Genomic DNA, 24,479 nt, shown 5'->3' on the forward strand with positions numbered 1-24,479 from the left:
CGAGACGGCGGTCAAGAGTTATCTACACTGGGCCTATCAAAAAAGGCTTTTCGTACGTCTGGCTACACTAAGATTGTTAACGTTGTGTGCCAAAGAAGTTTGTTCAAAGCTCTATGTCACGGTTACTTGTCGAAACTTTCCCTCGAATTTGCAGGGACAGAAAGATCCGCGCTAGTGCATTTAAGTTGCATATCTGAGGCAAAAATATTGCTTGTGTATACAATACGTCTGCGACCGAGGAGCCCGCAGGGAGTTCGGCACGCGTCTCGTAATCGATATAATATATGCCTCTGCACGATGTTTCATAGCAGTTGTCCTTAGTCTTCTTCGGCTGCGAAGCGAGAAACTGCAATCGCCACGCTTTATAGGATGCAGACTAGAAACGAGTCGTGTTCAGCCTCGTTCCGTTGTCGGCCTTTTCGACAGCTCCTGTGCCATGCGACAAGTGAACCCTGGTGAAGTGCATAGCACACGTAAAGGCGTGTTGCGACCCCGACCCCAATCATTTGGATGTCCGAGATCCTGTAACGGGATTCAATAGATACAAGTAATGCATACGCCCCGGGGAGCTTAGACATACTTATACATATACACACCCGGAAAGCAATGCTCGTATACGGTCGTGAAAGCAAGCCGCCATCGTCTTCAGCTCAGCTCCGATTTGCTTGATATGCGGAAATTGATTCCAGTATTGGAAGTCTCGTCACAAAACCCCTGAGAGTTGGTATAGATGCATCATAACCTTCATAGAAACGCAAGGGCCGATCATGGGGTTTGTAACCTTGTTTGGTCACCGATCATCTCGTATCCGAAGTAAGAGCGATTGGATTCGTGCGCATCATATCGCCGAAATTTTGAAGGCGATCGGAACATTGGACATTTTCCATCACCAGATGGGTAGCCCACCTCGTTCCTGTGCCTTTCATTGATATAAGCGCAAAGGTATGCCGTCAGATTGGATGCTTCATACTTATGTCTAAATTACACTTGGCTGATCAGACAAAAGGCGCTGCACAACTGGAATGCTTCCTGGTAAACATATTAGTAATGGTGACTGATGGACCCCGTGCTCGGTGTCTGATTCAAACTTTAGCACCAGCAAGATAGTGCTGGGCCTTTCGTCGACGGAGTCACGGACTGCCTCAGCTCCAGCCCGCGTATATTTGGGGGTGTGGCTCAATCGAATGTTCTGATGACGAGCTGCGATACCGCTGCGATCTTCTTGGACGTTCTGTGGATGTTGAACGTGCTTCGAAGTCAGAGTAATGTTCGCATCAGAGTAATGACAGTACATGTCGTGGCGCATAGTTTAGCCTCAAGCGTATCAAAGCGCTTTTGCTCCTGAGAGATCGAATCGAAGACGTTGGACGTTACGAGGTTGTTCCAAGCACATGATGTATTACTAATCACTGGAATGTCCAACGAATCCGCAGCAGAACAACAGTCACTCTCGAGTCTCGTTGGGAGGATGCTCCGGACACAAACCGTACCAATTGGGACGCGCGGTCTCAGGCTCTCGCGGTTGCAGCATGCCTGTGAGAAACAGGATAGAATACTTACGGGAAGCAACATCATACGCTCCTACAACTCCCGGTGTGCATGCTGCAAGCACCCAGCGACACCTACTGTACACCTCACTGGGATGCATGGGAATGCTAGTCCGGTGTTCTCCGCTAAATCGCGACACATTCATTATCGACGACATGATAATACAAGTCATAGCCATATGATCGGATTAATGCCCAAAACCCAAGATAAGAAGAAGTACACTGCACGATGCGTGCAAAGGGCCAGAACAGGCCGGTCGTCTAAAGGGAATCCCCAAGGTTAAAGTTAGAAATAATCGCGATCAACATCTCGTGTTCATCTGGGCATCGGTGTCAAACCGGCGCGCGAAACAGCCCACATAGCTGAGACTCACGTCGCGTGCAAACACGAGCATGTGACAGGATAGATATCCGTTGGCGAATCCGGATTCGGCGGAGGGGAAAAGATAGAGCCATTTGCGTTTGAATGCTTCCAGCACTTGCGGGTGCCCTTTGAATTCGGGATGGCCATCTATTATGTCTTGCTCGATAGAAGGAACATTCAATCGGAAGCGTCGGTTCCACTCCCGCAGTGTTCGAGCGTAGTCTAGGTTGAATGAGGATGAGATATTAGTCTAAAGGCAGATGCAAAAGACTGACGAGGTCCGTGATTTTCGACTGCTTCAAGTTGCAGGCGGCCTGAAGTAGCGGAGTTTGCGGCGTTCACAAGGGCGGTAGCGCTAGGGAGCGCCCCGTTTGGCCACATATAATAACGGCTGAAATCGGGGTTTCTGGTGGACAAGAGGGTTTCACATACATTCAACTTCGTGATGCGGGGAAAACTGACTGAAATTCTGTGTAGCGAGCTTCTGGCAGCGTTGAGGAGGTCACTACGGCCGTCGCATTTCTCGGCTTCAGGGCCCAGTCCACCATTGAGAAGTAATCTTTGTAATGGCGAGTGCCAACATGCTGCGGGAAAATAGAATGATTACTCAGCTCCCTGAGACGGGAAGGAACCACTGACCTCAATCATTTCAATGCTGACGAACGCGTCGAACGCCTTCTCAAAGTGCGGAGGCAGTTTGCGGTAATCCATCAGATGGACGCGAATGGATCCCTCCAGCCCAGCTTCCCGGATGCGCTCTTCTCCGAGCTTTTTCTGCTCCACGGAAAGTGTCAAGGTGTCCACCGTGCATCCAGTCGTGCGGACAGCCTAAGCCATGTCAGGATAACATCGACATTTAGGGGTTGAAGACGCTCGTACCTCTATGGCGAGTCCGCACCAGCCTGAGCCGAATTCAAGCACCCGATCGCCTTTCTTGATGCCAGCCTTGGCGATCACATGTTGTATCTTCCGCCTCTGGGCGGCCTCAAGGTCGGAAGACTTGCGGTCGTCAGTGAGGTCTCCGTTTATACCACCCTCCTCGTCGCTCCATAGAGCGCACGAATACCTGCGTCGTGGAAGTCAGTTAGGCGCGGTTCGTCGACGAGCGTTGACTGACATCATCTCCTCGCTAAGGAACGCCTGCAGCGGAGGAGTCAGTGTATTATAGCTATCAAGCTGCGGATGGGACGGCACCTTGAACATGGAATTGGAGCCATCATATCCAGCGACCGCATTCAGTCTTGATCGGGAAGGAGATTGGCCAAACAGTCCGCTCCAGAACTTGTAGCCAGTAGCAAAGGCATTATAGAACGTCGTTGCGAGTCCACCAAGATTTGGAGCATTGTATATCCATAACTGCGATCTTTACATTAGCATTGCATACGCCAAAGCATGCCAGAATATTCACGTCGCATATGAGTCGCAAATCTTCTGTCTCGATTTCTCCGAGCATATACGACTCGGCGACTGGTCAGAAACATCAGTCATGTTTCGGAACGGAGTGGAAGCATGTCACTCTCACGTACATCCGAGATCATTGGATCTACAAACACGTTAAACCTTCGCTCGAATGAATCGTGAGGTATACTGACAGGAATAAACGCGACCAAAACTTCTCACTGCACACAGATATTTGCGCTACCGGGATGGTCTCTGATGGTTTGCCAAACACATAGGATTGATCACCGTCGTGAATTTCTAGCTGGCCGATCTGGATGCCTTGCGCGAGGACGGATAGGATGTACGACCGAGCTGACGATTTGGGTCAATGAAGTTCCTCGACGCTGAATACTCGAGAGATAACGTTACCATAGGATCTGAACCAGGAGGTCAGTCCACGGGGAGCGGCAGGTGCAACGGTCATGTTTGCTGCTCAGGCAAGAATCTATGGATATTCGCGACGGAAGCAGCGGTTGGCTGAGCGCTGATGATCTCCGGGCCTCGCGTCGGATCAAGTAAGCTACAATGGAGTTCCGTTAACGGTACCGTTATAAGGACTGCAGCATGAGAAAGAACACACTGGTCGTGGCAGTGGGCTCTGGGCGCAGAACGAGGAGCTTGGCCGGCGGGAGGCGCCTTCTTGAGCAAATGCGAATATTCTGATAGCTTTGGCCACTGCATTGCAGCATGTCCCAAGGGTAGAGCCGGGTTCGCACCATCACTGGGATGTTCTTTCCAGAAGACGAAGAGATATAGTTGGAAGCATCGGCGACGGAGTGAGGCTGCACCGCCGGAGAAGCGCGATCATTGCGCGGTGCCTCGTCCCAGTCACGCTGTGAACGCTCGGGTGAGCCGTGCCGCGATCGTCGTTGCCTGGACGAAGAGCGCGATCGCCAGATGTTGGGCCGGCTTGACCAGTGCGCAGACCACTGCCACGGCCAGCGCGCTTCCCACGCCAGCCCGCGAGAAGACGTTGCTCTCTATCGCTGATGAGAACAACTCCCCGTTCTGTTCGTCCGTGATGCTCGGCAACGGCCCTCCACTTTGCCGGTCCCGACACCGGCCTGACCTTGGAGAGCGCCATGATGTACCAAGGAAAGACCGCGCTCGTAACGGGTGAGTAGCGTCGCGTCCGACGTCGTCGTACCGGTCTAAGGCCCGTGTTCTTACAGGCTCTGCGTCGGGGATCGGCGAATACCTGGTCAACCACCTGTACCGTAACGGGTACGCCCCGCTGCTACGTACCGAACGCGCATTCAATTCACCATATACATTAGCGCCACCGTCGTGTGCGCGGATATCAGGGAGAAGGAAGTGCAGAAGGTTGCGGACTCTTTGAACGCGCAAGGGAGCGCAGCTGGCCAGAAAGCGTTTGCCATCTCAGGGGACGTTACCAAATGGGACTCGGTCGTTGGCATGTTCAAGGCCACCGAAGAACTCCTGAAAAAACACACCGGCAAATCCAACATCAGCTTCGTATTTGCGTACGCCGTTTCGCTTTCACGCACTGCTCATACATGCCGAACAATCGTGCCCAGCAACGCAGGTGCTGCCGCGATCGGCTTCCCATTCCAAAGGGGCGAACCGAACATTACATCTATCTCAGTCAACCTAATCGGCGCGCTTTACACCATACAAGGTGAGGCAAACTGCGACATTCCTGCGGGATCCAAGAGGGCTCACACGAAGCAACACAGCTGCGATCAACCACTTCCGCAAGCACCGCGCGCCGGGCCGCATAATCGTCACAGCTTCTCAATCATCACTCCACCCCTTCGGCGGGGAGCCCATCTAGTGCGTATACTTATTTCCCGGCTAGACGCTGTGCATAACCGTTCCTCCCCTGCAGCACGGCTTCCAAGCATGGGGTCCTCGGGCTCGTCCGCGCGACCGCTATCGCGCTTGAGAACGAGAAGAACATCACTATCAAGTACGTAGAGACGTGTTCCGTGTTTAGACACGTGTTGTTGACCTCTTCACCGCAGCGCCATAGGACCTGTACATGCATTCCTTCACGTTTCTTCTCATGAGTCTGACACTGCGAATAGGGCAGCACTGATTCCACCCTGATGCCTGATGTGGTCTTACAAGGCATGAATTCCCGCGGCTGGGCAGTGGAAAAGGACACCAGTACGTGTCTCTATCTTCATGTTATCCCCGAACCATCCTAATATGTTACTCCTCAGTCATGCGGGCCTTTGACGTCTTCTTGAAGCCCGATTCGAAGCTATCCGGTGCCTTCGTGGAGGCCATCGGTGACACCGTCAACCTGTTCGAGTTCCCCTTGCCAAGTACGTACAATTCGTGTTTGTGCCTCAATCGATGGTTCTTGACATTCTGATCACACTGGCTACAGCCAAGGACACCGGGTTCAAATGCAAACTCTGAGGCGAGCGCATGCCACGACTTTCACATCATAAGTCATTGAACATATGTTCCCTTAGGGACAAGATATATTTAGTGTTCGTCGTTGTACATGTGCGATTTGCATACGATGGCTGGAATATAGTCCAATAAATCACGGATCGTATTGACTCCCAATAACACGCGAGCCAATCACTGGAACCCGCATGTAAACTCGCATCACATGATGTGACAACGGTTGCAACTGATAGCGAAACCGTCTCCAGAGTCGGTTTCAATGTTAGTCGCAGCTGCTTTCATGTTGAGTGACGAATGTGCGCTCCCGGGTGCATCATAGGTTCTAAAACGTTGTCATCAGCGACCGCGTTCAGAATCCATCCCACGACCTACTCCGTGTATCCCAGCTCCTGAGCGAGAATTTGGAGCGCCTGTTTTACAATGGAGTGCGACCCTGAGTACGACTTTCCTTCGAGTGTTAGGGAATACACTCACCAGATGCTTGCTGAAGAACCTTGAATGCTGGAAGGCACCCGGACTGAACCACAAACCGGGTTGCCCAGTTGGCCGGTAGCACTTGGTCAATTCTCCTTCGGAGTCGAGTCCCCATACCTTGTTCCCGATCTTCTCAGTAACACCGGGGCCGAACAGGTCTGTAGCACTGGTGATGATGGGCTTGTTTCCAGTTCTAAGATTCGATTCGATTGAGTACCAAATAGTGAAGACGGGGCTAACGCGATGCTTACGCCAGAACCACGACGTCGGCTTCAAGACGAGAGCCATCGGCAAAGACAACGGCGTTCTTCTCAAAGTGGTCGATTTCGACCCCGCTCTTGACCTTGATCTTGCCGTCAATGATCGACTGCGCACATCCGAAGTCGAGCACTGGAGAGACACCACGAGAATAAGATTGCGCGACAGCGCGTAACAAGACATTGGGACTCACGAGTGCCACTGCTGACTTTCTCGAAGAAGAAACCGATGAGACCGACTTCGCCCTTACCCGGTTCGATCTCCCACGTCAGGCGGAAGCCCTTCTCGCGGAGGCCGTTATGTATGTCCTTGTCCATCTCCTTGAGGCGTGCTGTACCGCCGCCCGCGGCGAATCTCATGGCCAGACGGTATGGCATGCTGTGATTGGCAAAATCGGCATCCTCGATCGCACGGCTCTCCGCGAATGCGGTAGAGAAGATAGCGGCGTCGGCCGTTCTAGAGGATATTACGCAGGTAGCGGAACGCTGAACCATCGTCACCTCCGCGGCACCATGCATAGGCGACAGGAAGGACTGCGCAACGTCCGCGGCTGCATTGCACTACGAAAGTGTCAATTCTGCATTGCCATAGGAGAGTTGAGACGTTCGCACGGCGCCGACAACCACAGCTTTCTTGCCCGCCCATCGTTCGAAGTTCTTGTGGTCGTCGCTGTGGTAGATTTCGCCCTTGAATTTGTCCATTCCGGGCCATCTCGGTACATTCTTACGCCCATTACCGGTGGCCATTACGATATGCTTGGGACGCGCATGCACTACTCGTGTTTCGGTTCCTAGGCACGTCATGAGTTGCCGCGCAGCGAGGACAAAGCTGAACGTCTCACGACCTTTGGATGTCTTGATGGTCCTGCGAATTGCAACAGTCCATCGCCCAGTTTTCTTGTCGAAAGCGGGCGCCGGCTCCGAGAGGACTTCAGAAGATTGCCAGATGACCAGGTTCTGTCCTATGGCATACGCCTCCAGGAAGTCTGCCACCATGTCTTTAGGTACAAATTTGGGGTAGGTCTTCCTACGATGCACCAAGCTAAGATTAGTATGACAGATGGGAAAGTGGCGAAGTGCACTCACGGATACGGGTGGTACAGCACTGTTGAGCAGTTGATTGAGATACACGAGGGGCACAGGTCACATAAAGTTACTCACTCGCACAGTGATGCGCGGAAGTGTGTAGAGATAAATTTGGGTATCTGTGGACGAGTGCCTTGAGAGACTTCTCATTGAGATACCACAAGAATGATCACTCGCCTTGCCCGCCAGACGTCTCCAACGCGGGCGGATTTCTCTACCACAAGGGCGCGAAGTCCCATGCGACCCATCCTTGCGGCGCACATCATACCCGCCTGGCCAGCTCCGACTGTTGACGTAGAGTATTGTATTAGTTACGGAATTAGTCGTCCGTAGACACGATAGGTCACTGACCAATCAAGACAGTGGGATCATTTTCAGTGTTTGAAATGATCTCCGCTTTCACTTCAGGCCAAGTCTTCTTGTGTTCGTCCCATATGCCCAGCGGTCGCTCCTTCGGCTCCTCGTGTCCCACGATATCTTCAATGTTCATGAACAGTGTCAAGGCCCTGAAGCTAGGCCCGCCACCAGAACCGGCTTGCGAAGGGTCAGGCACCAGTCGCACCAGCCCTCGACCCACGCGGTCCGGGTTGGCCAATCTGAACGCGAACGTGGCCATAATCCCGACTACTCCGGAAGGAGCGCCAGGGATCGGGAAAGGCGAAGGTGGTCCAAGGCTCGAAGTCGTCTCAATCTTCATATCGCTCAGTGCGGCGTATTTCAAACGCGTCGAAGGTTCGCCCTTGCCCTCATGATCTTGCGATAGGTAAGACTCGATCTTCTCGCGCCCTTCGAGAGAGTGAAAGTCCCATCCAAAACATAGTAGGTCTGGGACAGCATTAGTATGGATCATATATGTTGGTCCAACGCACGTACCACGCAACCATCCGGTCGGCAGAAAAAGAGCGGCGAACTGCGCAGGGTCAGAGCTCGCGCCAGCCTTGCCCAGTCGCGCTAGCCAGCTGTCGGCAATGGTGAGCAATTCGGCGGGCGGAGCAGGTGTGGTGGTAGGGTCCGTAGCCATCGTGGTGTTCTTGGAGGGCGAATCGAGAGCCTCAAGCGTCTACTTCAACCTGCTGCAAATGTGTCAGCCTCATTGCACCCCGTGCAGCACAATATGCCCGGAGAAGAGAACATGTGCAGGATAAGCACGTCTTGGGATCAATTCTGAGCGATTGAATGAGATCCGGGCATGCGAATAACCGTATGACTGGTTTCATCTCGTGCCAACGCGGTTTGCACGCTGATGTTGCCCGTGTAGTGACATGCGAGTGAAGCCGGTCGATGCGACTTTCGCAGTGCGAAAGCGTTTGGGTGACGAGCTGAACGTCCACACTAGCTCGGTTGGGTAGGTGTGATGGGTTAATTCAGGGAAGTAAGCAGTCATCATTTACTTTGCGGCCACAGGCTCGTGCTTCCATTTGCAGGCAATTCGGCGACTACACAGCCTGTGAAGCAAACATACCGCCACGAGCAGATTCTGAAGATAGTCTTCTGGCCCCAGTCGCCATGCAGTTGATGACACGATATGTCAAGGGCTATATATTGTTTGCTCTCGATTTCAGGGAAATAAGGCGGGACTCCGCTATCCAACTTCGGAAAGCTAGGGAAACTGATGATCAGGCCAAGATGTAGTGCGGAACGGTCTGCATACCCAAACCTACATAATCGTTGGAACATGGTCCGAAAGGGGAGCAGCTTCCATGCCTCCAGTGATACACAGCATCGTCTATCGCATCATGTCTTCGTTCACGGAGGCCGGGCAGGTCGGACCTTCAAACTTTGCGATGGAGGGTGGAAGCCAAACTAGGGACTTGAAAGTGTGATAAACCCGCGCCTGGGAGCCCGCGGTGTTACGTCGCACAATCTGCGGATACGCAGTCAGCGGAGACGACCAGTCGCGAGTGAATTGACAAGCTGGATGGCCACACGCTCAAAGTCGTGACAATGCTCGGGCGCTTATTTATCGTGCTGGTCGTCATTCCCACACTGCTTCCACTGACTCACTCCTGACCATCTAACGCATTAACATCCGTGATTGGCAGCGAGCTCACACTGCATCGTGGCGTAAACGGGGGCGCTCATGTCCGTCTTGTGATCACCTTCTCCACTTCCTTGGGAGAAAGACGATAATAGCAAGGTGCTGTCGCTTCAGCTTCGCTGGTTGCACATGGAGCAGTCCGGTCACTTGCACAAACAGTGCGCTCGTAAATGATAGGCCACCGGGTCGTGACTAGACTACCGTCAACACCATCCAATGAGAGAAGAGCGGAATGGCTCCTTCCAGCCCGGGAAAGCAACGCGACAGGAGGCGCCCGAAATAGCCCATTCCAGCTGGAATCGGACATTGCGGCCAGGTGACGCGCGAATCGCTCGTTTTCCTGAGTTTGTCCGCGTGTACAGCAATCGCGCGTCCTCAGTAGACGGAACGACTGCGAACGTAGCAGTGCTCGGACGCGCTTAGGTTTTCTTGTGGAGGTTGTGTTCAGCCTGAGGTACGGTCAAATGGGACTCCCGTGTTCATTGTTCAATTATTTCCAGGCATTCAGTAACAAGACAACCATCACACCGTTTCTGTGATGATGACGTGCGAAAGGCATGCAGTTTTGCTCAAGGTTTTATTCTCGCACCGGCGGATTCGCGACATGATAGCAAGTTACGGCACCGACCAGCGCCCATTTCAGCCGTCCTGATGATCACGTCCCCAAACACTCGGTTCTAGGAATTGATGTGAACCCCTCCAGTTAGCCTTGCAACCTGGGGACTGCTTCCGTTGCGCGCGTGGAGACACGCTTATGTCCCTCTCACGCGAACTTCGCCAGGACCCGTACCACAGCCTCCGACTGAGAAGGATTGGTCCAAAGGCTTGCTTTTAGTTCTACGTTGTTTGGAGTTGGTGCAGACTAGCTGCCTCCGAACTTTCCTTGCCCTTGTTAGCAAGCGAGGTGTACCAGTCATGTCCGCACCACCACCTCCAGCACCTCCGCTCCCGAGCTTGGGACTCACGCTCGGTGCCCTTTATGTCGGAGTCATCGTCTCCGTATTGTAAGTATGGTTTTCAGTTGTAGATGGAATGAACGGGAGGATGCAATACTATGTACCCGTTTGTGTTAGTCACAATCGTTCACACCTTGGTTTTCAGCTTGTTCGGTATAGCAACGCTGCAGACGTACAATTACTATGTCAACTTCCCCACGGACAAGATGCGATTGAAGGCGCTGGTAAGTCAAATCCCGTGCATGGTGCCTTCTCAAATTCACCATCGTCGATTAGGTGGGCGGTCTTTGGGTCATGGACGCCTTCCACTGTGCGATTATAGCGCATGCCGCGTACCATTACGCCATCGCCAACTATTTCAACCCAGCGGTCCTGGAGTTCGGCGTCTGGTCGCTCGACATTGGCACCGTGGTCACGGCGATTGTAGCGTGCACCTGCCAGGCGTTCTTCACCGTACGGGTATGGGTCCTCGGCAAGAACTACATCGTGACGGCGGTGTGCGCGATCCTGTGTTTGCTCAGGCTGGTCCTCAGCATCGTCACGACGTACGGCTCGCTTCACATTCGCGACGTCGCCGTTTATGAGAAGAAATTCGGCTGGAGTATCCGTACAGGGTATGTCTTGAATAATCGATCGTTCATAGTCCTCGCTGACGTCCGGCTCAGTCTCGGCGTTGCAACTGCCGCCGACGTGTGCATAGCGGCAGCTCTTGTTTACTATTTGTCACGAAACCAGACGGCGTTCGCGAACACCAAGCGCTTGATCCAGCGGATGCTCAGTGAGTGGACCCGGCGCCCTGCATCAATTGGTAGCTCATCACGCCGCAGCTTTCACGATCGAGACATGCTTAATCACTTCGACGGTCACCGTCATTGATATCATTTGCGTAAGTGATTGACACTCACTGGGCGTTGACCGTCGACTGACGTTGAGCCCTCGTATAGTTTGCCACCATGCCCGACAACTTTGTGTTCTTGGGCCTTTACTTCTTAGTGTCCAAGCGTCAGTTTATTTTGTTCCGTCGATGAGATGACGCCGCCTCAATGAATTTGTCAGTGTACTCGAACTCGCTGCTGACTTCACTCAATGCCCGTCAAAGCTTCAGGGAGGGCCATACCGGCCCCTCACGCTTGACCACGGGCACCAGCGGCGTCGGAATCACGACGGGCACATACATTAACCGATCCAACCCATATGTAGGACATCGTGCTTACGCGTGCTATTCGTCAGTTGACGTTGTGTTCAGTCTTCAAAGATGTATGGCTCTGATATCAAGAGCGACCCGGATCCGATGGATGTTAGTGCAGGCGAGACCGTCACCGTGGGCGCTATCGAGTTGTCGGATGCCCGTAAGGTGAGATCCTCCGAGCTTTTTGTCAACGGTCATGCTAAACGTTCTCTCCAGTATCAGCCCCCGTCGCAATGGCATGAGTGATTTGTACCGACTACTATACCTACTCAACCAGCGAGCTCTCGACTGGTATGAGTGTAACAGATCGACGGCCTTATACCATAACCACTTGTTTCCACCTTGCCGCTTTATCCGGCCGAGTTGAAGCCAGGGGCTCATATGCTATTCTCGGATGTCCCAGTTTGTCACTCCTTAACGCGGTGACGATCGCTGTACCTACAGCTCCGCGGGTTACCCGCTACTGTACCATATAGTATATTTATTGGTTCTCCCATGTCACTGTCTGGAGGTGGGATTGGGTAGAACCCGAATTGGGCATCAAACGGTGTGTTCAATGCCAATGAAGCCAACTTGGTTTTCGGTCCTAAAATTGCCCCGACAGACGCTGGCCGTCACGGAGCTCTCGCTTATCGTTGCCGGTATGCAGTGAAGGGCGCTGAGCCTGCGCCGGCTGATCTGCATGAGCTGAGCTGCTCAGCTCACCGGAGCGAACCGAGGGAGCATCTCGGCGATCAACGTAATAAGCCGGCACGCGGGTGATGAAATGGAAGCCCGGTTACGTCAGAACACCCGGGCTACGCTCTCCCATGTCTTGCTATCTTAAGACACAGCAGTGAACAGCGATCTGGTTCTGAGGATGGCCGGGCGTCTGTCGAATTCATTCCGCCGCGCGGCACCCACGCCCCGCTCTGTGCCATCGCCGTGCCCGCCGCCTCGAGCACAGTAGGTGCCAGGGAGGTTCAACGGAGCCCCAGGACTGGCACCCGCTCTTCGCGTCCCCCACCACCGACGACGAGCGTCGAACGCGACGAAAAAGACGTCATGTCTGAGCAAACCACCAACTCTCTCGACTCGACGCCCATCGTCTCCGAAGCCGGGCAGAGCAAGACGGCGGCAGCGGACGTGGAGAAATCGCCGGTCGAGCCTGCAGCGCCTGCGCCACCTCCTGCCCTTGACTTCCCTGACGGCGGCTTTCGGGCATGGCTCACTGTCTGTGGCTCGTCAGTGTCGTTGCATCGGCGCTCTTTTTGTGCTCTGATGATTGACTTCGTACACGGTTGTGCAGGTGGTTTGCTCTCTTCGCGACCTTCGGGTGAGCTTCCTTGGTCCGATCGTGATGAAGGTTTGGTGCTCAAGGCACGCAGCTATATCAACGCGTTCGGAGTATATCAAGGTTTGTCCTGACCTCTCCTCTTTAAGCATGACTTGAACGCAACGGTCAGATTATTACACCCGCATATATCTCAATAATGTCTCCGCGAGCACCGTCAGCTGGATAGGCAGCTTTCAGTTCTTTGTTCCTCTCATCATGGGCCTCTGGGCTGGGAGGCTGTTCGACGGCGGCTACTTCCGACCCATGATGCTCATAGGATCCTTGCTGTTCACGTTCTCGTAAGGCATGCTACACAGAGACGAAGTCGCCTTCGCTGATGGGCCATCCCAGTTTATTCATGCTCTCTTTAGCCAACAAGCATCAGTACTATCAGGTTCAGCATCGTCACACCTTGAGGTTTCACAGCGCTAACCTCGAGTATCGTTTTTCTCGTAGGTGTTCCTTGCTCAAGCGGTCGGTATGGGTTTGGGCCTCGGTCTCGTCTTTACGCCTTCTGTTAGTATACCCACCCACTACTTCCGTCGGCGGAGAGCCTTGGCTTCAGGTATCGCACTGAGTGGGTCATCCGTCGGCGCAATCATCCATCCCATTCTCTTGAAGTCAGTGTTCAGTGCTTCATGGCGCCGTTATAATGCGTGTTCATGTCTTCTCGCAGTCAACTGTTCTCCAGAATCGGATTTCACGGCGCCGTGCGCGCCAGTGGATATATGATCCTTGGATGCCTAGTGATCGCCAACCTGACGATGCGGACTCGTATCCCACCGAGGAAGGCAGGCGGACCGATGCCCACGAGTCTCAAAACGCTTTTCAGTGATGTAGCCTATGTGCTCACTATCACGGGGTGAACCTGGCCCGCCTATGATATGCCAATCTTGCGCTCACTACATCATCCAGATCTTTCTTCTGTCAGATCACGGTGTATTTTCCTGGTTCGTCTATCACATCCACGATAGCCAATTGCGCTGTGATTTCACCCTCTTCTTCACAGCATTCTACATCCAACTCTACGCAGTAGAACACGGCGTCGACCTCAATCTGGCCTTCTATTCCGTAAGCTATCCATCGGTACCGCATACATCCTCCGACCGACAGTATCTCCAGGTAGCGATCCTCAATGCTGGCAGCGTCATCGGCCGTATTTTACCCAACTTCTTCGCAGACAAGATCGGCCCGTTTAAGCTCGTCATCCCGTGCACGATCATCTGCTCAGGACTGATGTTCTCTCTACTTGGTATCAAGTACGCGAACGGCTTTCCTGTTCCAGTCATGATCGTAACGCATACCGTTACTTGGTAGAAACACAGGCTCTATGGTCGCAGTCGCCGCCGTCTATGGAATTGCATCGGGAGCATGTGCGCCACACCTCTGAATCTTAGCCCTCCATATGTCATGAGCGTTGATGATCTCTCCTGCAGATCTCGCGCTCATCGTAGCCGTTGTCGCGTCGCTCTCGCGTAGCCCAGCCGAGATTGGGTACGTTGATCTCGATCATCCGATCTTATGCTTAGCGAGATCTGCACTGAGCTGATTACCACGCTTGTCACCTCGTAATTTACCAGATTGAGGGTGGGCGTCGCGTTCTCGACAAACAGCTTCGCTGCGCTCGTTGGCATCCCCATCGCGGGTGCCCTGCTTGGTACCGGAAGCACGAATGACCTTCACTGGACGAGGGCTATCATATTCTCATGCGTGCGTGCCTTGTCCTGCTGGTGATCGCCCTGGGCGAACTCAAATGTCCATGATTTAGGTGTGCGTTGCGGTGGGCGCCGCTTGCTTCATCGCCGCGGCGTGGCATGCGTCTACAAGGCGTAAATAGAGAATGATTCTTTGGCGCATGTTTTCGCGTATCTTGTTCTCTCAGTACCTCATCTTGATAATCGGAAACATTCAAGGGTCGCGCAGATCCATTCGCGTTGCTCAAGGGTATCATGGAACAGTCCGTACAAAAAGAGTCTGATAAGTGATATGAATGGATATGCATGTCAGCATTTCGTTCTTTGATGCACCGGTGTATTCGTCCGCTGGCCATTGAGGGTCACCGTCAACGTCCATAGGTGCCGCATCATCTATGACCATAGGCTCGTATTACCGGACTTCCACGCCGGGGACGGCGGCCTGATCCACCCGGCGCCCATGCGTTAAAAGCACGATGATGTCCTTCACATCAAGGGTGTCATTTTCCTCCAAGTCGGCCAAGACTGCATGAGCCAGATCACGTTTCTTCTTTTGCAACTGAGCATGGTGGTACAGGGGCATGTTCAGAACGCAATGATCTAGACGCTCCTCGAGCATGCCGCCCTCGCTGGTATCTTAGGTTGCGTATATAGTCACTGGACCCATTTGCCCGATGCGATGAGCTCGACCAAAGGCTTGTCCCTATGGATATATGAGCAGTCCGCGAGCGAAGCAAGGGCAAGAGAGACTCATTTCACGAGCAGGGTTCCACCATAGATCGCTCAAGATGACATAATTACAGCAAGAGAGGTCGATGCCGGTGTCACACATGCAGATTGTCAGGCGAGAATGCAGGAACACAGAAGTATCTTGACCCACCAGCGCCGCCTGCCCCAGTTGTAGCAAATATTGCATGCCTTTGATCGCTTGATATCATCGGTCGATTTCTGGCGCTCCTCCAACAACATTTCGCCGTCCACTGCGAAGAAATGAGTTCATTCGTTGCGCGTTGACTCCACGGCACTGAAACTTACGGTGAACAAACTGTGTGCCACGCGTTTTCATTATCAAGGCGACTTCTGTCAGAAATTCAGACCACTGCGAGAATATGATAGTCTTGTTGGGCCTTTGACGTGAGGAATCCCGTGCAATGTCCTTCAGAAGGCCGAGGACCTTGCGAACCTTCGTGGACGGATGCAGGGCAGTAACGGTACGCTCGAAGTACCTTCGTGCTTCTGCCGCGACATCGACGTTGAATGCATCACCTTCCATTGCCTCCTCTTGGCTGCTCGACAGATATTCTTCACATTTTCTTTCGCCGATGAGGATGATTTGTCGCTGCAAATGGATTACCTTAGAAAGGGGATAGCCATCAAACCATAGACAAACCTTGTCGCATGCGAAGAATCTGGGCGCATAACAGTGGAACGGAACCTCTTCGTTGGGAGTTCGTGAAGGGGATCGCTCGACATGTCGACAGCGAGATAGCCCACGGAGCAAGCACTTACTTTACGAGGGCTGTTGACATTCAGGCACCGACCAGCTTGGCGCTTCTGAACAAAGGGGGACGGACTTGACGAGCTTGGTGCCTCTCCCGGAATAATGCATCTTGTATAATGCATAATAATAATGAAGGGGCCTCTGATTCAGAAATATACGTCACTACTAACCGGCCGGAACCGTTTAGGAGGTCTTGATTCAGGGGTCGGGAGCAACAGACGTGCTTCCGGGGTGGACGGCGGTAAAGGGAGACTTGTCGGAGTGGTCTGTATGACTATGTTATCAGAAATTCGTAAGGAGATCCATCATGGGGAAGCCACGCTTACAACCGTATCGTCACGGAGGCGCTTCCGAGTAGGAATCCCCAGAAGACCTGCCAACCTTCCATACACATACTAATCATTGTTCAGAGAATCTCTGGAGGAAAAGAAGTCACCTGTCTTCCAACATTGGACGGGCAGGAAGAGGTGAGCTCATATTCAGTGCAAGAGCGCTGGCTATAGCGTAGCACTAGAAATTTCAGGAGCTCGGCCATGATTTCGATGGGTGGCGGTTACGTTGTTACCCACTCCTGCGACTCTGCGAATGTCGACAAGGCAAGCCATATCGGTCGTGCCCGAAGAGGCGTAGACAGTAGAGCACGCAAATGGAACACGGTGCGCCGTAATGGGATCTTATAGAGGTGACTTTGTTTCGCGTGTAGGCTGTCGCCGAAATAAGTATATATCATCGGAGCACAAAGGGGTCAGATCAGGAGTAGGACATCAAGCCGTTGACTGTCCACTCGTAAACACCGAGAAAAACCGCGCCACCAGCTGATATCCAAAGAGTACGAGGGATAACACCAGAAAAGAGCGTCCGGACTCCCTCCTGCACGTAGATTTGCCTGAAGCGTGCTGAAAGCGTCGGGAGTTTCTCTTTGGTAGGGTCCTGCGAGTGCATAGTAAGAGAGATGTTACGATGTCCCTAGTGTGAAAATAGAGACGAGCCGCACGGAACTTACTCTAATATCCAGCATTACTCGCGTCTTTAGCACATCCAAAGGGGTTGTCAGTGCCGCTGCTATACCACCAGCTATGCTTCCGCAGGCTGCCGCCTCGTGTGCCAAGAGTGGTTTTCTGCCAACATATACCGACAAGCGGGCTTTGAAGAATTCGTATAGTGGGAATTGGATTGAAGTAAAAGGGATCTAGGAAGCGACTGAGCCCAGGTCTGACGGTGGATGATAGTATCGCACCTCCCGCATCACGGTGGTTCCGAAACCCCTGTATAGACCCTTCAACCCATCCGTCTTGAGCACCATTCGCGCAGCCGCGTATGACCCTTGTGCGAGAGTGCCATATGTGGATGTCTGAGCGCGGGTTTTGATGACTTCGGTAGGTACACGTATCAAACATGCCGCCTCTTGACTGAGATTAGCAAAGCTTAGCTATCACAGAAAGAAATGCTCACAACTTCTCCAGCTGAAGCCGCTATGATGTGCTTTACAGGTGCTAAATGTTCAGGGAAGGGCAGGGTTCGTTTGAGAGTGTCGTAAGTAGAGAAGAACGCAGCCGCTACATCAAAGATCGTAAAACATAAGCCGTCGGTCTTATGTCGCACAGCAGCTCATTGGTCACGAACCTCCAGGCGCGCTTCCCACTACAACGCTGCCGACACCCTTATATATCCCTTTGAAGCCTCCAGCCCGGACGAAGCCCTGAGAAGATTGCAGGCGCGTTTTTATGGTATCTATTGGGAAAAACAGAAGGTCTACAGCCGTCCCTGCGGCACCCCCTGCCTGCGCCGAAGAAAGCGCTTTGGAACCAATCCGTGCCAATGACGGACTACTCACCATCAAGGACTGAGTGAAGGACGGGCTTCCGGTAGCCATACGGAGCTCTATAGCAACTCTGGTGTCTAGTCCGACTGACAGAGATATGTCTTCAGGCGGACCTGGTGACGAGCAAATGTGGCAAGTGGACAACGGTGCAGGCAAGGCGCGTTCCGACGCGGTTGTCCGACTCCGACGCGGACAGGTGCGGTTGTATGTTACAATACTAAGGTTTGGCTCATGCACGATCCGGGAACATCACGTGAAGGCAGTCACATCACGGTCACAGTCCCGATTTGGTAAAATTGTGGATGGGACGCAAGCTAGCGTCGCATCGAGTCAATCCTACATCGAACTATCATAGCATCTACCCATCAAGCTCTTGTATGACGGAATCCGGAAGAATACGATGCGAACGAAGTAATAGTATTGGGCTCAGTTACATTTTCTCGGTGTATTCGCTCCGACTTCGTGCGGATGCGCATTTTTGATGGAGTCAGACACTTGGACAGTTCATATACTAGGTGCTAGTCATCCATAGAGGCCAGAACAGTGAGCAGCGAGCAGCGACGACGGCGAGACGGCGCCAGCAGACGACGAATAGCCTTTTTTGGAATGTCACACATATCACGTGATGTTCCCGGATCGTGCATGAGCCAAACCTTATGAGGTCGGCAACCGCCGTATCACGTGATAGGGGGCTTATATAATAGTTATGCTGGCCGCATGCTGCCTCAACACGCTACTCATTATGCTGTCCGTTCTTTCCGCGCATTCTGGCGACGTGGACCGTGTCAATGTCTTGGCGTTTGGACCGAGATTTTTGATGGATTTCGAATGCTGTCCGTATTCGCGTGTAGGCTGTCCATAGCGGTAGCTCGAGTTGAATACCGCCGTCCTCTGGTCACTTTGATTAAGACCTTGCTTCTTCTCCGCCATAAACAACCGATACACCATGTCTAACATCATGGAGGATAGCATCGCGGCGCTCTCCAAGTTCCAGATCGCGAACTTCTTCGAGAAGAGCAATCCTACGACGCAGCAGCAATGCGACCAACGGGCCGAACAGCTTGCAGGCACGTCTGTACGCCCAACACCTGTGCAAGGTGCGGACAGTTACACCGTCGTCTCCGACGATGAGACCTGCGTTGTCCAGTTTCGTGCCAGCGACTCGGTCATGGACATGGATCTCATCGATTGCGTCGAGAAGGCTTACACTGGGTTCACGCCGTCCCACTGTTGGGCTGGAAACCTGGGCCAACTCTACGTCTATACGATGAACAATGTGGGGGGGATCGCCATGTATCTTGCCCGGGATCGGTTGAACGAGAACAATTTCAGCCTTCTTCGTCACGCGGTGTCCGACTTCGCTAGGTACGTCATTGTGTTCCCCCGTGCCACAGACAGCGCAGGTAACTTTCTTAACGCAGATTTTTCGCCTCGGCTTGGCACAACACGCCCAGCTCAATGCAATGTCCAAGTCGCTCCTCGCTACTGAACGAGTACTCGTCGGATCTATCAAAGCTTCGACAAGGGCTGCCCACGCGCTTTCACCTGACCCTGGACTACCTCATTCCGATGCTCCCGCGGCTGCTGGCTAACGACTGGCCGTTGGTGCCCAACCACGCCGACCTGCTGGAGAACAACATCCACGTGAGCATGCAGACGGGCCGTCTGATGGGCATTTGCGATTGGAAGGACGCCGTTATCGGTCCTTTCGGTATGTCGCTCGGGGGCCTCGAGGCTATGCTAGGGATTCGAACCGTGGAGGAAAGCTGGCGTTATCATCCCAACCAGCAGGAACTTCGGGACCTCTTCTGGGAGACGTTTTACCATGCTATGGGGGAGGTTACGAAAGAGCAGAGAGAGCTCATCGAGGTTGCGAGACTTGTTGGGCTGTTCTTGGAGAACGGTCTCCAGTGGACCGAGGATGGGTTCGAGGCTATCACTGATGAAAGCAATCATGACCTCCGCTACCTCGAGGCAGTCACTCTGGCACTTGGTGCTCCGACTCGGACATGATCATGCGGCGGTGCGGGCAACTAATCGTTCAAAGGATTGTCGTCTGGTCAGATCGCGGCGTGATTTTGTTACAAATGTTAATAGATCATCAACGATGTGGTTCCATCATAGTGGCATCGAATAGTGTCTATGCTTGTCCATGATCAGATTACCTCACCCTGCTCGTCCAGCTCCTATGCACGGCGTTATACTGGACGTTTATGTAACACAGAGATATTTCTAGCTTGATCGCCTTATTCAGAGGAAGAACAAGGAGAGAACGCATAGGCCTGATCCCTTATGCACGCTCGCACGACTCCCTGGTTCGACGCGCAAGATGAACAATATTCACTCCCGCGGACGGTAAGGGTCCAATCAACACATTCTTTAGGCGGAAACTTGTGAACTGAATGGACCTCGGGTTCGTCAGATGGCGTTTGTCGTTTACACGCCAACGATATCCGCTAGGACCAATTGAGCTTACACAGTGTCCCAGTACCATCTCCTAGCGTGCAAGTAGCGAATCCAGGCATGAGCGTGAGCAGCCAATGAGATGTTGATGGGTGAATCGACTGCTATTCGTCGTCAGGTAGGGCCCCTCCAGATCAGTGTGTAACGACCGAGAGCGCCGGAACCTGTGCGAGTCGTGAGACGGGGTCTGATCTGCGTGGTTTGGACCAGTAGTGCGGGACAATCAGTGGAGCATGGGACCATCAAGGGAAGAGATGATTGGTGCACAGGTGCACACCTAGAATCAATGGGTAACTGTATGCCAAGGTATTGAAAACATGGGGAGTAGGCGGGGGGAAGGCGATGCACGGTCTGTCTCGATCCTTTACGCAAGCTTCAAGCATCACAACAGGATATGAACTGACCCGGTCGCCTGAGGTAGCTTCATAGGTGTGGACCAATGCGGGTAACTGGAGAAGGATGCAGACAATTAGGTACACATTGAACAAGAGAACAAGAACGAGAATAGCGACCGCTCGCCACAGAGAAGCGCCGTTGATGCGCAACACAACGCGGTGCCGGTTCCGTTCCAGACTGCGATCAGGGTCGTATATAAGTCCTGGGCAGCCCACTCGGAGATCCTCTTGTGCTGAGCACATCTGCGCCCTGTCCCTCTTTTCCCTATACTCTTCAGTTTCACGTCTGCGCGGGCCGCTGTTATGTTTTCATCCCAGCTTTGGTCTGTTCTCTCGCTTCTTCTCGTGCTTGCTCCTCTTGGGCGTGGTCTGCCACTACAACGTCGCGTGCAAGAGCGGGAGTCGGTCTCTCGAAGGGGCGCTGGACGTGGCTTTGAGATCCCAATCGTGAGGAAGAGGACGGGCCGAGTGCGACGACGCAACGATGCTGTTGGCGAAGCTGAGCTCGGGGATCTCGTAGACTTGTATGCCTGCTTTCTTTACCTATGCATAGCATATCTGATTTTATTTTAACACACGTTCAGTCAGTACACTGTGGGTTTGACCCTGGGTAGTACTTCTACCAGCGCGCATTTAGGTACGAATCATCCGCTGCATGCATGTGGTTTTTGGCGCTGACGTGCACTGAAGATACGGGGTCAAGCGATCTCTGGATCATCTCAGACGCCTGTACAGGAGGTTAATTAAACTCGCGTTCTCCGCATTTCCTCACTCACTCCTTATCACAGGAACCTGCGCGAAGTCCAATGGTACCAGGTACTCGACGGCGACAGCCAACAACACGGGCGCCGGGGTCACCTTGCGCTACGGCGATTCCACTACTGGAACTCAGGCTACGGGACCGATTGTCAAGGATACCGCGACCATAGCAGGCATTTCAGTACCTCAACAAGTATTCGCCGCTGTCAACTTCACCGACAACACCATCGTTTCAAGTGCTGTCGATGCTGCGGGTATTTTTGGCTTGGGCTTCCCTTCCGAAAGGTGAGTTCTGTCGCTTCACAACCTTTCATGAGCTCATATTAGCTGGCTAGCCTTGTACAAGGCGCTATCGTGAATGTCCAGTCCAACAATCCCTCCACAACCGACGATTTCATCGATTCCATCCCCGACAATGGGCCGTTGCTCTCTCGCATAGCAATGAGCGGCGACGTTGACCAGCCGATGTTTACCATCAGCCTCCAGAGGGATACGATCGAGATCGGTGGCAATGACGGCGCGCTGACCGTTGGACGCTTGCCTGACGGTGTCGACAATTCGTCGTTGACGTGGGTCCCCGTGAAGCTTTACTCTCCCGCGGTTGGGGGGATTCAACCTCCTACATTTGCACCCAATGAGGTTTATCCATTGTGAGAAAGATGTTTAACCGCATGTCCTCATCGAAGGCTCATTCCGTTCCCGTCAGGCGTTGGGAGGTGGAGCTCGATGCCGTTTTCCTTGATGGGCAGCAGCTCGCGGATACGACCCAGACCGGATCCCTCACTGGGAACTCATTGTCGGCACTGATTGATACTGTGAGTCTCGACCCCCTTATGATAGCGCATGCGCTGACACGCTGTCCAGGGTAATTCGCTCATGCGTGGACCAACTGATGTCGTGGATAACATCCTATCCACGATTTCTCGTGCATATGCTAAGAACCCGACCGCCGACCCAACGTTCTCCTGTTCGACGCCTCACACCCTCGCGTTCCAAATCGGTGGCAAGACGTTCCCCATCGATCCACTGGACTTCCTGCGCCAGGCTTCAACACCCGCACCAAATGACTGCACTGCCAGCAACATCGTCGCGACTGATCCCCCAAGCGTTGGCGCGACGTTCAGCTGGTCTCTCGGCGACCCGTTTTTCAAGAGCACCCTGGTCGCATTCTACTACGGTAACCTCACACACCCTTCCGTCGATCCGCCTCGTATCGGGTTCATGTCTACCGTGACGAGCGACACGACGGCGGAACTCAGTCAAGCCATTGCCGATGCGCAAACTGAGGGCGGTTTGTTCGAGAGTATGTCGTTGATACCCTTGCTTTCCCTACTCGGGCTCATTTCGTGTTGCAGGTACTCTCGAGGTCGCGCCCTCTGCGAGCGCCGCGGTTACAACTGTGAATCCCACCGACACGGTAGATGCGGCTGAGGCTACGGCGTCGTCAGCCTCGGCATCACCTTCCGACGCCGCCACCGCGGTCACGGCGAGCGCTGAGGCGAGCGCATCGTCAACGTCTTCGAACACCGCATCGTCTAGCCAGCAGACGAGCTCAGCTACTATCACACGAACAACGCGCACTGGCGCCTGGATGGTTATCCTTGCTGTGCTTTCAATGCTTTCCTGCACGTTTTGAGTAGACACACCGATCATAGACAAGTACTGCACGGACATTAACATTGCATTTTATATCATGGCGTGAAGTAGCTTATTGATAGCTCGTAATCATCATCGCATGCTGGCCCAGACGGCGTGCCTGCCGCGACATTCAGCAGCGATCATGGTATCGTTGAGTTGCATCGTTTGGCCAGGACTTGCTTTACGACAGTTACTGGCCCTTGGGCCTGTTGAGCTCAAGACAGACTGTGGCTTATCATCAGTTCGTATAACGCCTTCCTTCTCCATCCTCACCGACACTTGGCACCTCGGTCGCAAACCCCGCGTTGCTTTCGAATATCGGTACTTATGTAGTCGGAGTTCAGCACACGAGCACGCGTCAAATTCGCCGCGTGGTGGAATGAAATTCACTCGCCCCACCAACTGTAACACGTGTTGGAACTTGGACTCTACCTGCTTCATGTTCGGACTCCATACCCCATACTGCATGCAACTTGCCGATGCCGTGATAACTTAGGAGAAACCGTGCCTCAAGCCCACGATGCGGGTCCACTGGGGGATCAGCCTCTGGGAGTGTACCACAAGCCGTAGACGATTGCGTTTGCCGTGCACAATCCGGACGACGACTTCTGTCAGATTCGCATCGGTAAAGACACTCGGCTCATGGATATGCTCGAGGCCGGCAGCTGAAATCACATCTTCTACCCATGGTGCGTGTGAACCTGCCCACGCATGCCACTCGGTCAACCAACTTGTAATGAAGTTTATTTGTTAAACATAGTCAAACGACGGCGAAGGTCGGCTTGACTCTCTCGAAATACCCCAAGACGATGCTTTCATGGCCCGTAAGGAGTGGACCTCTTGCGAGGCGCCTTCCTCGAAACACCATAGCTCCACACAGCTCGGCGTGAGCGCTTAATGGACGGGGTGCTTCGTCGCATCTGCAGCTTTTTGCACTTCTTCATGGGCTTGCATTGCTATTCGACGACTTCTACATGTTCAGACACGTTTGAGAAAGCTTCTTCGTTTCTCACGACTTCGCCTGCAGACATCTTCGGGAGTACGCAGGGATCTGGAGCAAGGTGCTTCTAGTCCTTTAAGTAGGCGGAATCGCACGCGCTAGGTGTCAGTTCTCCTGGGATGGCGGAGTGGCGGCGTGGGTTTTCGCGACGTTATTCCT

General features: G+C 53.2%; 9 protein-coding genes across 9 annotated transcripts; 5 read left to right on the forward strand and 4 right to left on the reverse strand.

The window, feature by feature from the left end:
• Window positions 1-1,849: 1,849 nt before the first annotated feature.
• On the reverse strand, window positions 1,850-3,775 carry PUNSTDRAFT_141537 (CFS1-like protein; the record flags this gene model as incomplete). The annotated part of the gene is made up of 12 exons (XM_007380505.1): window positions 1,850-1,867; window positions 1,922-2,133; window positions 2,187-2,317; window positions 2,374-2,495; window positions 2,551-2,739; window positions 2,791-2,977; window positions 3,029-3,051; window positions 3,106-3,267; window positions 3,320-3,378; window positions 3,438-3,454; window positions 3,504-3,663; window positions 3,721-3,775. 12 exons carry the CDS (start codon window positions 3,773-3,775, stop codon window positions 1,850-1,852), a joined length of 1,335 nt encoding a protein of 444 aa, XP_007380567.1.
• Window positions 3,776-4,395: 620 nt separating this feature from the next.
• PUNSTDRAFT_124589 (NAD(P)-binding protein) lies at window positions 4,396-5,850 on the forward strand. The gene is made up of 10 exons (XM_007380506.1): window positions 4,396-4,467; window positions 4,524-4,575; window positions 4,629-4,835; window positions 4,890-4,990; window positions 5,049-5,145; window positions 5,201-5,281; window positions 5,337-5,349; window positions 5,400-5,481; window positions 5,538-5,642; window positions 5,708-5,850. Exons 1-10 carry the CDS (start codon window positions 4,434-4,436, stop codon window positions 5,737-5,739), a joined length of 804 nt encoding a protein of 267 aa, XP_007380568.1. The 5' UTR covers window positions 4,396-4,433; the 3' UTR covers window positions 5,740-5,850.
• Window positions 5,851-6,101: 251 nt separating this feature from the next.
• On the reverse strand, window positions 6,102-8,571 carry PUNSTDRAFT_111342 (FAD/NAD(P)-binding domain-containing protein; the record flags this gene model as incomplete). Its single annotated transcript, XM_007380507.1, has 8 exons — window positions 6,102-6,143; window positions 6,208-6,400; window positions 6,459-6,597; window positions 6,659-7,025; window positions 7,077-7,491; window positions 7,728-7,836; window positions 7,902-8,375; window positions 8,424-8,571. 8 exons carry the CDS (start codon window positions 8,569-8,571, stop codon window positions 6,102-6,104), a joined length of 1,887 nt encoding a protein of 628 aa, XP_007380569.1.
• Window positions 8,572-10,503: 1,932 nt separating this feature from the next.
• On the forward strand, window positions 10,504-11,979 carry PUNSTDRAFT_131231 (uncharacterized protein; the record flags this gene model as incomplete). Its single annotated transcript, XM_007380508.1, has 9 exons — window positions 10,504-10,592; window positions 10,690-10,768; window positions 10,821-11,158; window positions 11,210-11,322; window positions 11,372-11,430; window positions 11,489-11,546; window positions 11,601-11,740; window positions 11,791-11,898; window positions 11,950-11,979. 9 exons carry the CDS (start codon window positions 10,504-10,506, stop codon window positions 11,977-11,979), a joined length of 1,014 nt encoding a protein of 337 aa, XP_007380570.1.
• Window positions 11,980-12,777: 798 nt separating this feature from the next.
• Window positions 12,778-14,885, forward strand: PUNSTDRAFT_131232 (MFS general substrate transporter; the record flags this gene model as incomplete). Its single annotated transcript, XM_007380509.1, has 14 exons — window positions 12,778-12,956; window positions 13,022-13,048; window positions 13,101-13,129; window positions 13,179-13,347; window positions 13,400-13,442; window positions 13,505-13,668; window positions 13,725-13,910; window positions 13,964-13,998; window positions 14,058-14,119; window positions 14,171-14,307; window positions 14,366-14,421; window positions 14,485-14,542; window positions 14,629-14,758; window positions 14,817-14,885. 14 exons carry the CDS (start codon window positions 12,778-12,780, stop codon window positions 14,883-14,885), a joined length of 1,344 nt encoding a protein of 447 aa, XP_007380571.1.
• A 269-nt stretch (window positions 14,886-15,154) lies between these two features.
• On the reverse strand, window positions 15,155-16,015 carry PUNSTDRAFT_131233 (uncharacterized protein; the record flags this gene model as incomplete). Its single annotated transcript, XM_007380510.1, has 4 exons — window positions 15,155-15,371; window positions 15,401-15,445; window positions 15,623-15,722; window positions 15,778-16,015. 4 exons carry the CDS (start codon window positions 16,013-16,015, stop codon window positions 15,155-15,157), a joined length of 600 nt encoding a protein of 199 aa, XP_007380572.1.
• A 978-nt stretch (window positions 16,016-16,993) lies between these two features.
• On the reverse strand, window positions 16,994-18,080 carry PUNSTDRAFT_59995 (mitochondrial carrier; the record flags this gene model as incomplete). Its single annotated transcript, XM_007380511.1, has 5 exons — window positions 16,994-17,173; window positions 17,229-17,432; window positions 17,481-17,645; window positions 17,696-17,799; window positions 17,867-18,080. 5 exons carry the CDS (start codon window positions 18,078-18,080, stop codon window positions 16,994-16,996), a joined length of 867 nt encoding a protein of 288 aa, XP_007380573.1.
• Window positions 18,081-19,011: 931 nt separating this feature from the next.
• Window positions 19,012-20,078, forward strand: PUNSTDRAFT_98024 (uncharacterized protein; the record flags this gene model as incomplete). Its single annotated transcript, XM_007380512.1, has 2 exons — window positions 19,012-19,430; window positions 19,487-20,078. 2 exons carry the CDS (start codon window positions 19,012-19,014, stop codon window positions 20,076-20,078), a joined length of 1,011 nt encoding a protein of 336 aa, XP_007380574.1.
• Window positions 20,079-21,093: 1,015 nt separating this feature from the next.
• Window positions 21,094-23,448, forward strand: PUNSTDRAFT_50189 (acid protease). The gene is made up of 8 exons (XM_007380513.1): window positions 21,094-21,447; window positions 21,508-21,560; window positions 21,614-21,661; window positions 21,712-21,967; window positions 22,018-22,332; window positions 22,389-22,497; window positions 22,547-22,985; window positions 23,038-23,448. The coding sequence occupies exons 1-8, from the start codon at window positions 21,227-21,229 to the stop codon at window positions 23,316-23,318; spliced, it is 1,722 nt and encodes a 573-aa protein (XP_007380575.1). The 5' UTR covers window positions 21,094-21,226; the 3' UTR covers window positions 23,319-23,448.
• Window positions 23,449-24,479: the final 1,031 nt, after the last annotated feature.

This window comes from Punctularia strigosozonata (genome assembly GCF_000264995.1).
Source record: "Punctularia strigosozonata HHB-11173 SS5 unplaced genomic scaffold PUNSTscaffold_2, whole genome shotgun sequence".
In the NCBI taxonomy this organism is placed as follows: domain Eukaryota; kingdom Fungi; phylum Basidiomycota; class Agaricomycetes; order Corticiales; family Punctulariaceae; genus Punctularia; species Punctularia strigosozonata.

What these genes read in the sequence shown, in the direction of transcription:
- PUNSTDRAFT_124589 (XM_007380506.1), top strand. Translation starts at nt 4,434, where the DNA reads ATGATGTACCAAGGAAAGACCGCGCTCGTAACGG. An exon ending in AACATCAGCTTCGTATTTGC is followed by an intron (nt 4,836 to 4,889) that starts GTACGCCGTTTC and finishes AATCGTGCCCAG; the next exon opens with CAACGCAGGTGCTGCCGCGA. An exon ending in TTCGGCGGGGAGCCCATCTA is followed by an intron (nt 5,146 to 5,200) that starts GTGCGTATACTT and finishes CCTCCCCTGCAG; the next exon opens with CACGGCTTCCAAGCATGGGG.
- PUNSTDRAFT_50189 (XM_007380513.1), top strand. Translation starts at nt 21,227, where the DNA reads ATGTTTTCATCCCAGCTTTGGTCTGTTCTCTCGCTTCTTCTCGTGCTT. An exon ending in CTCGGGGATCTCGTAGACTT is followed by an intron (nt 21,448 to 21,507) that starts GTATGCCTGCTT and finishes ACACACGTTCAG; the next exon opens with TCAGTACACTGTGGGTTTGA. An exon ending in CTCAGACGCCTGTACAGGAG is followed by an intron (nt 21,662 to 21,711) that starts GTTAATTAAACT and finishes TCCTTATCACAG; the next exon opens with GAACCTGCGCGAAGTCCAAT.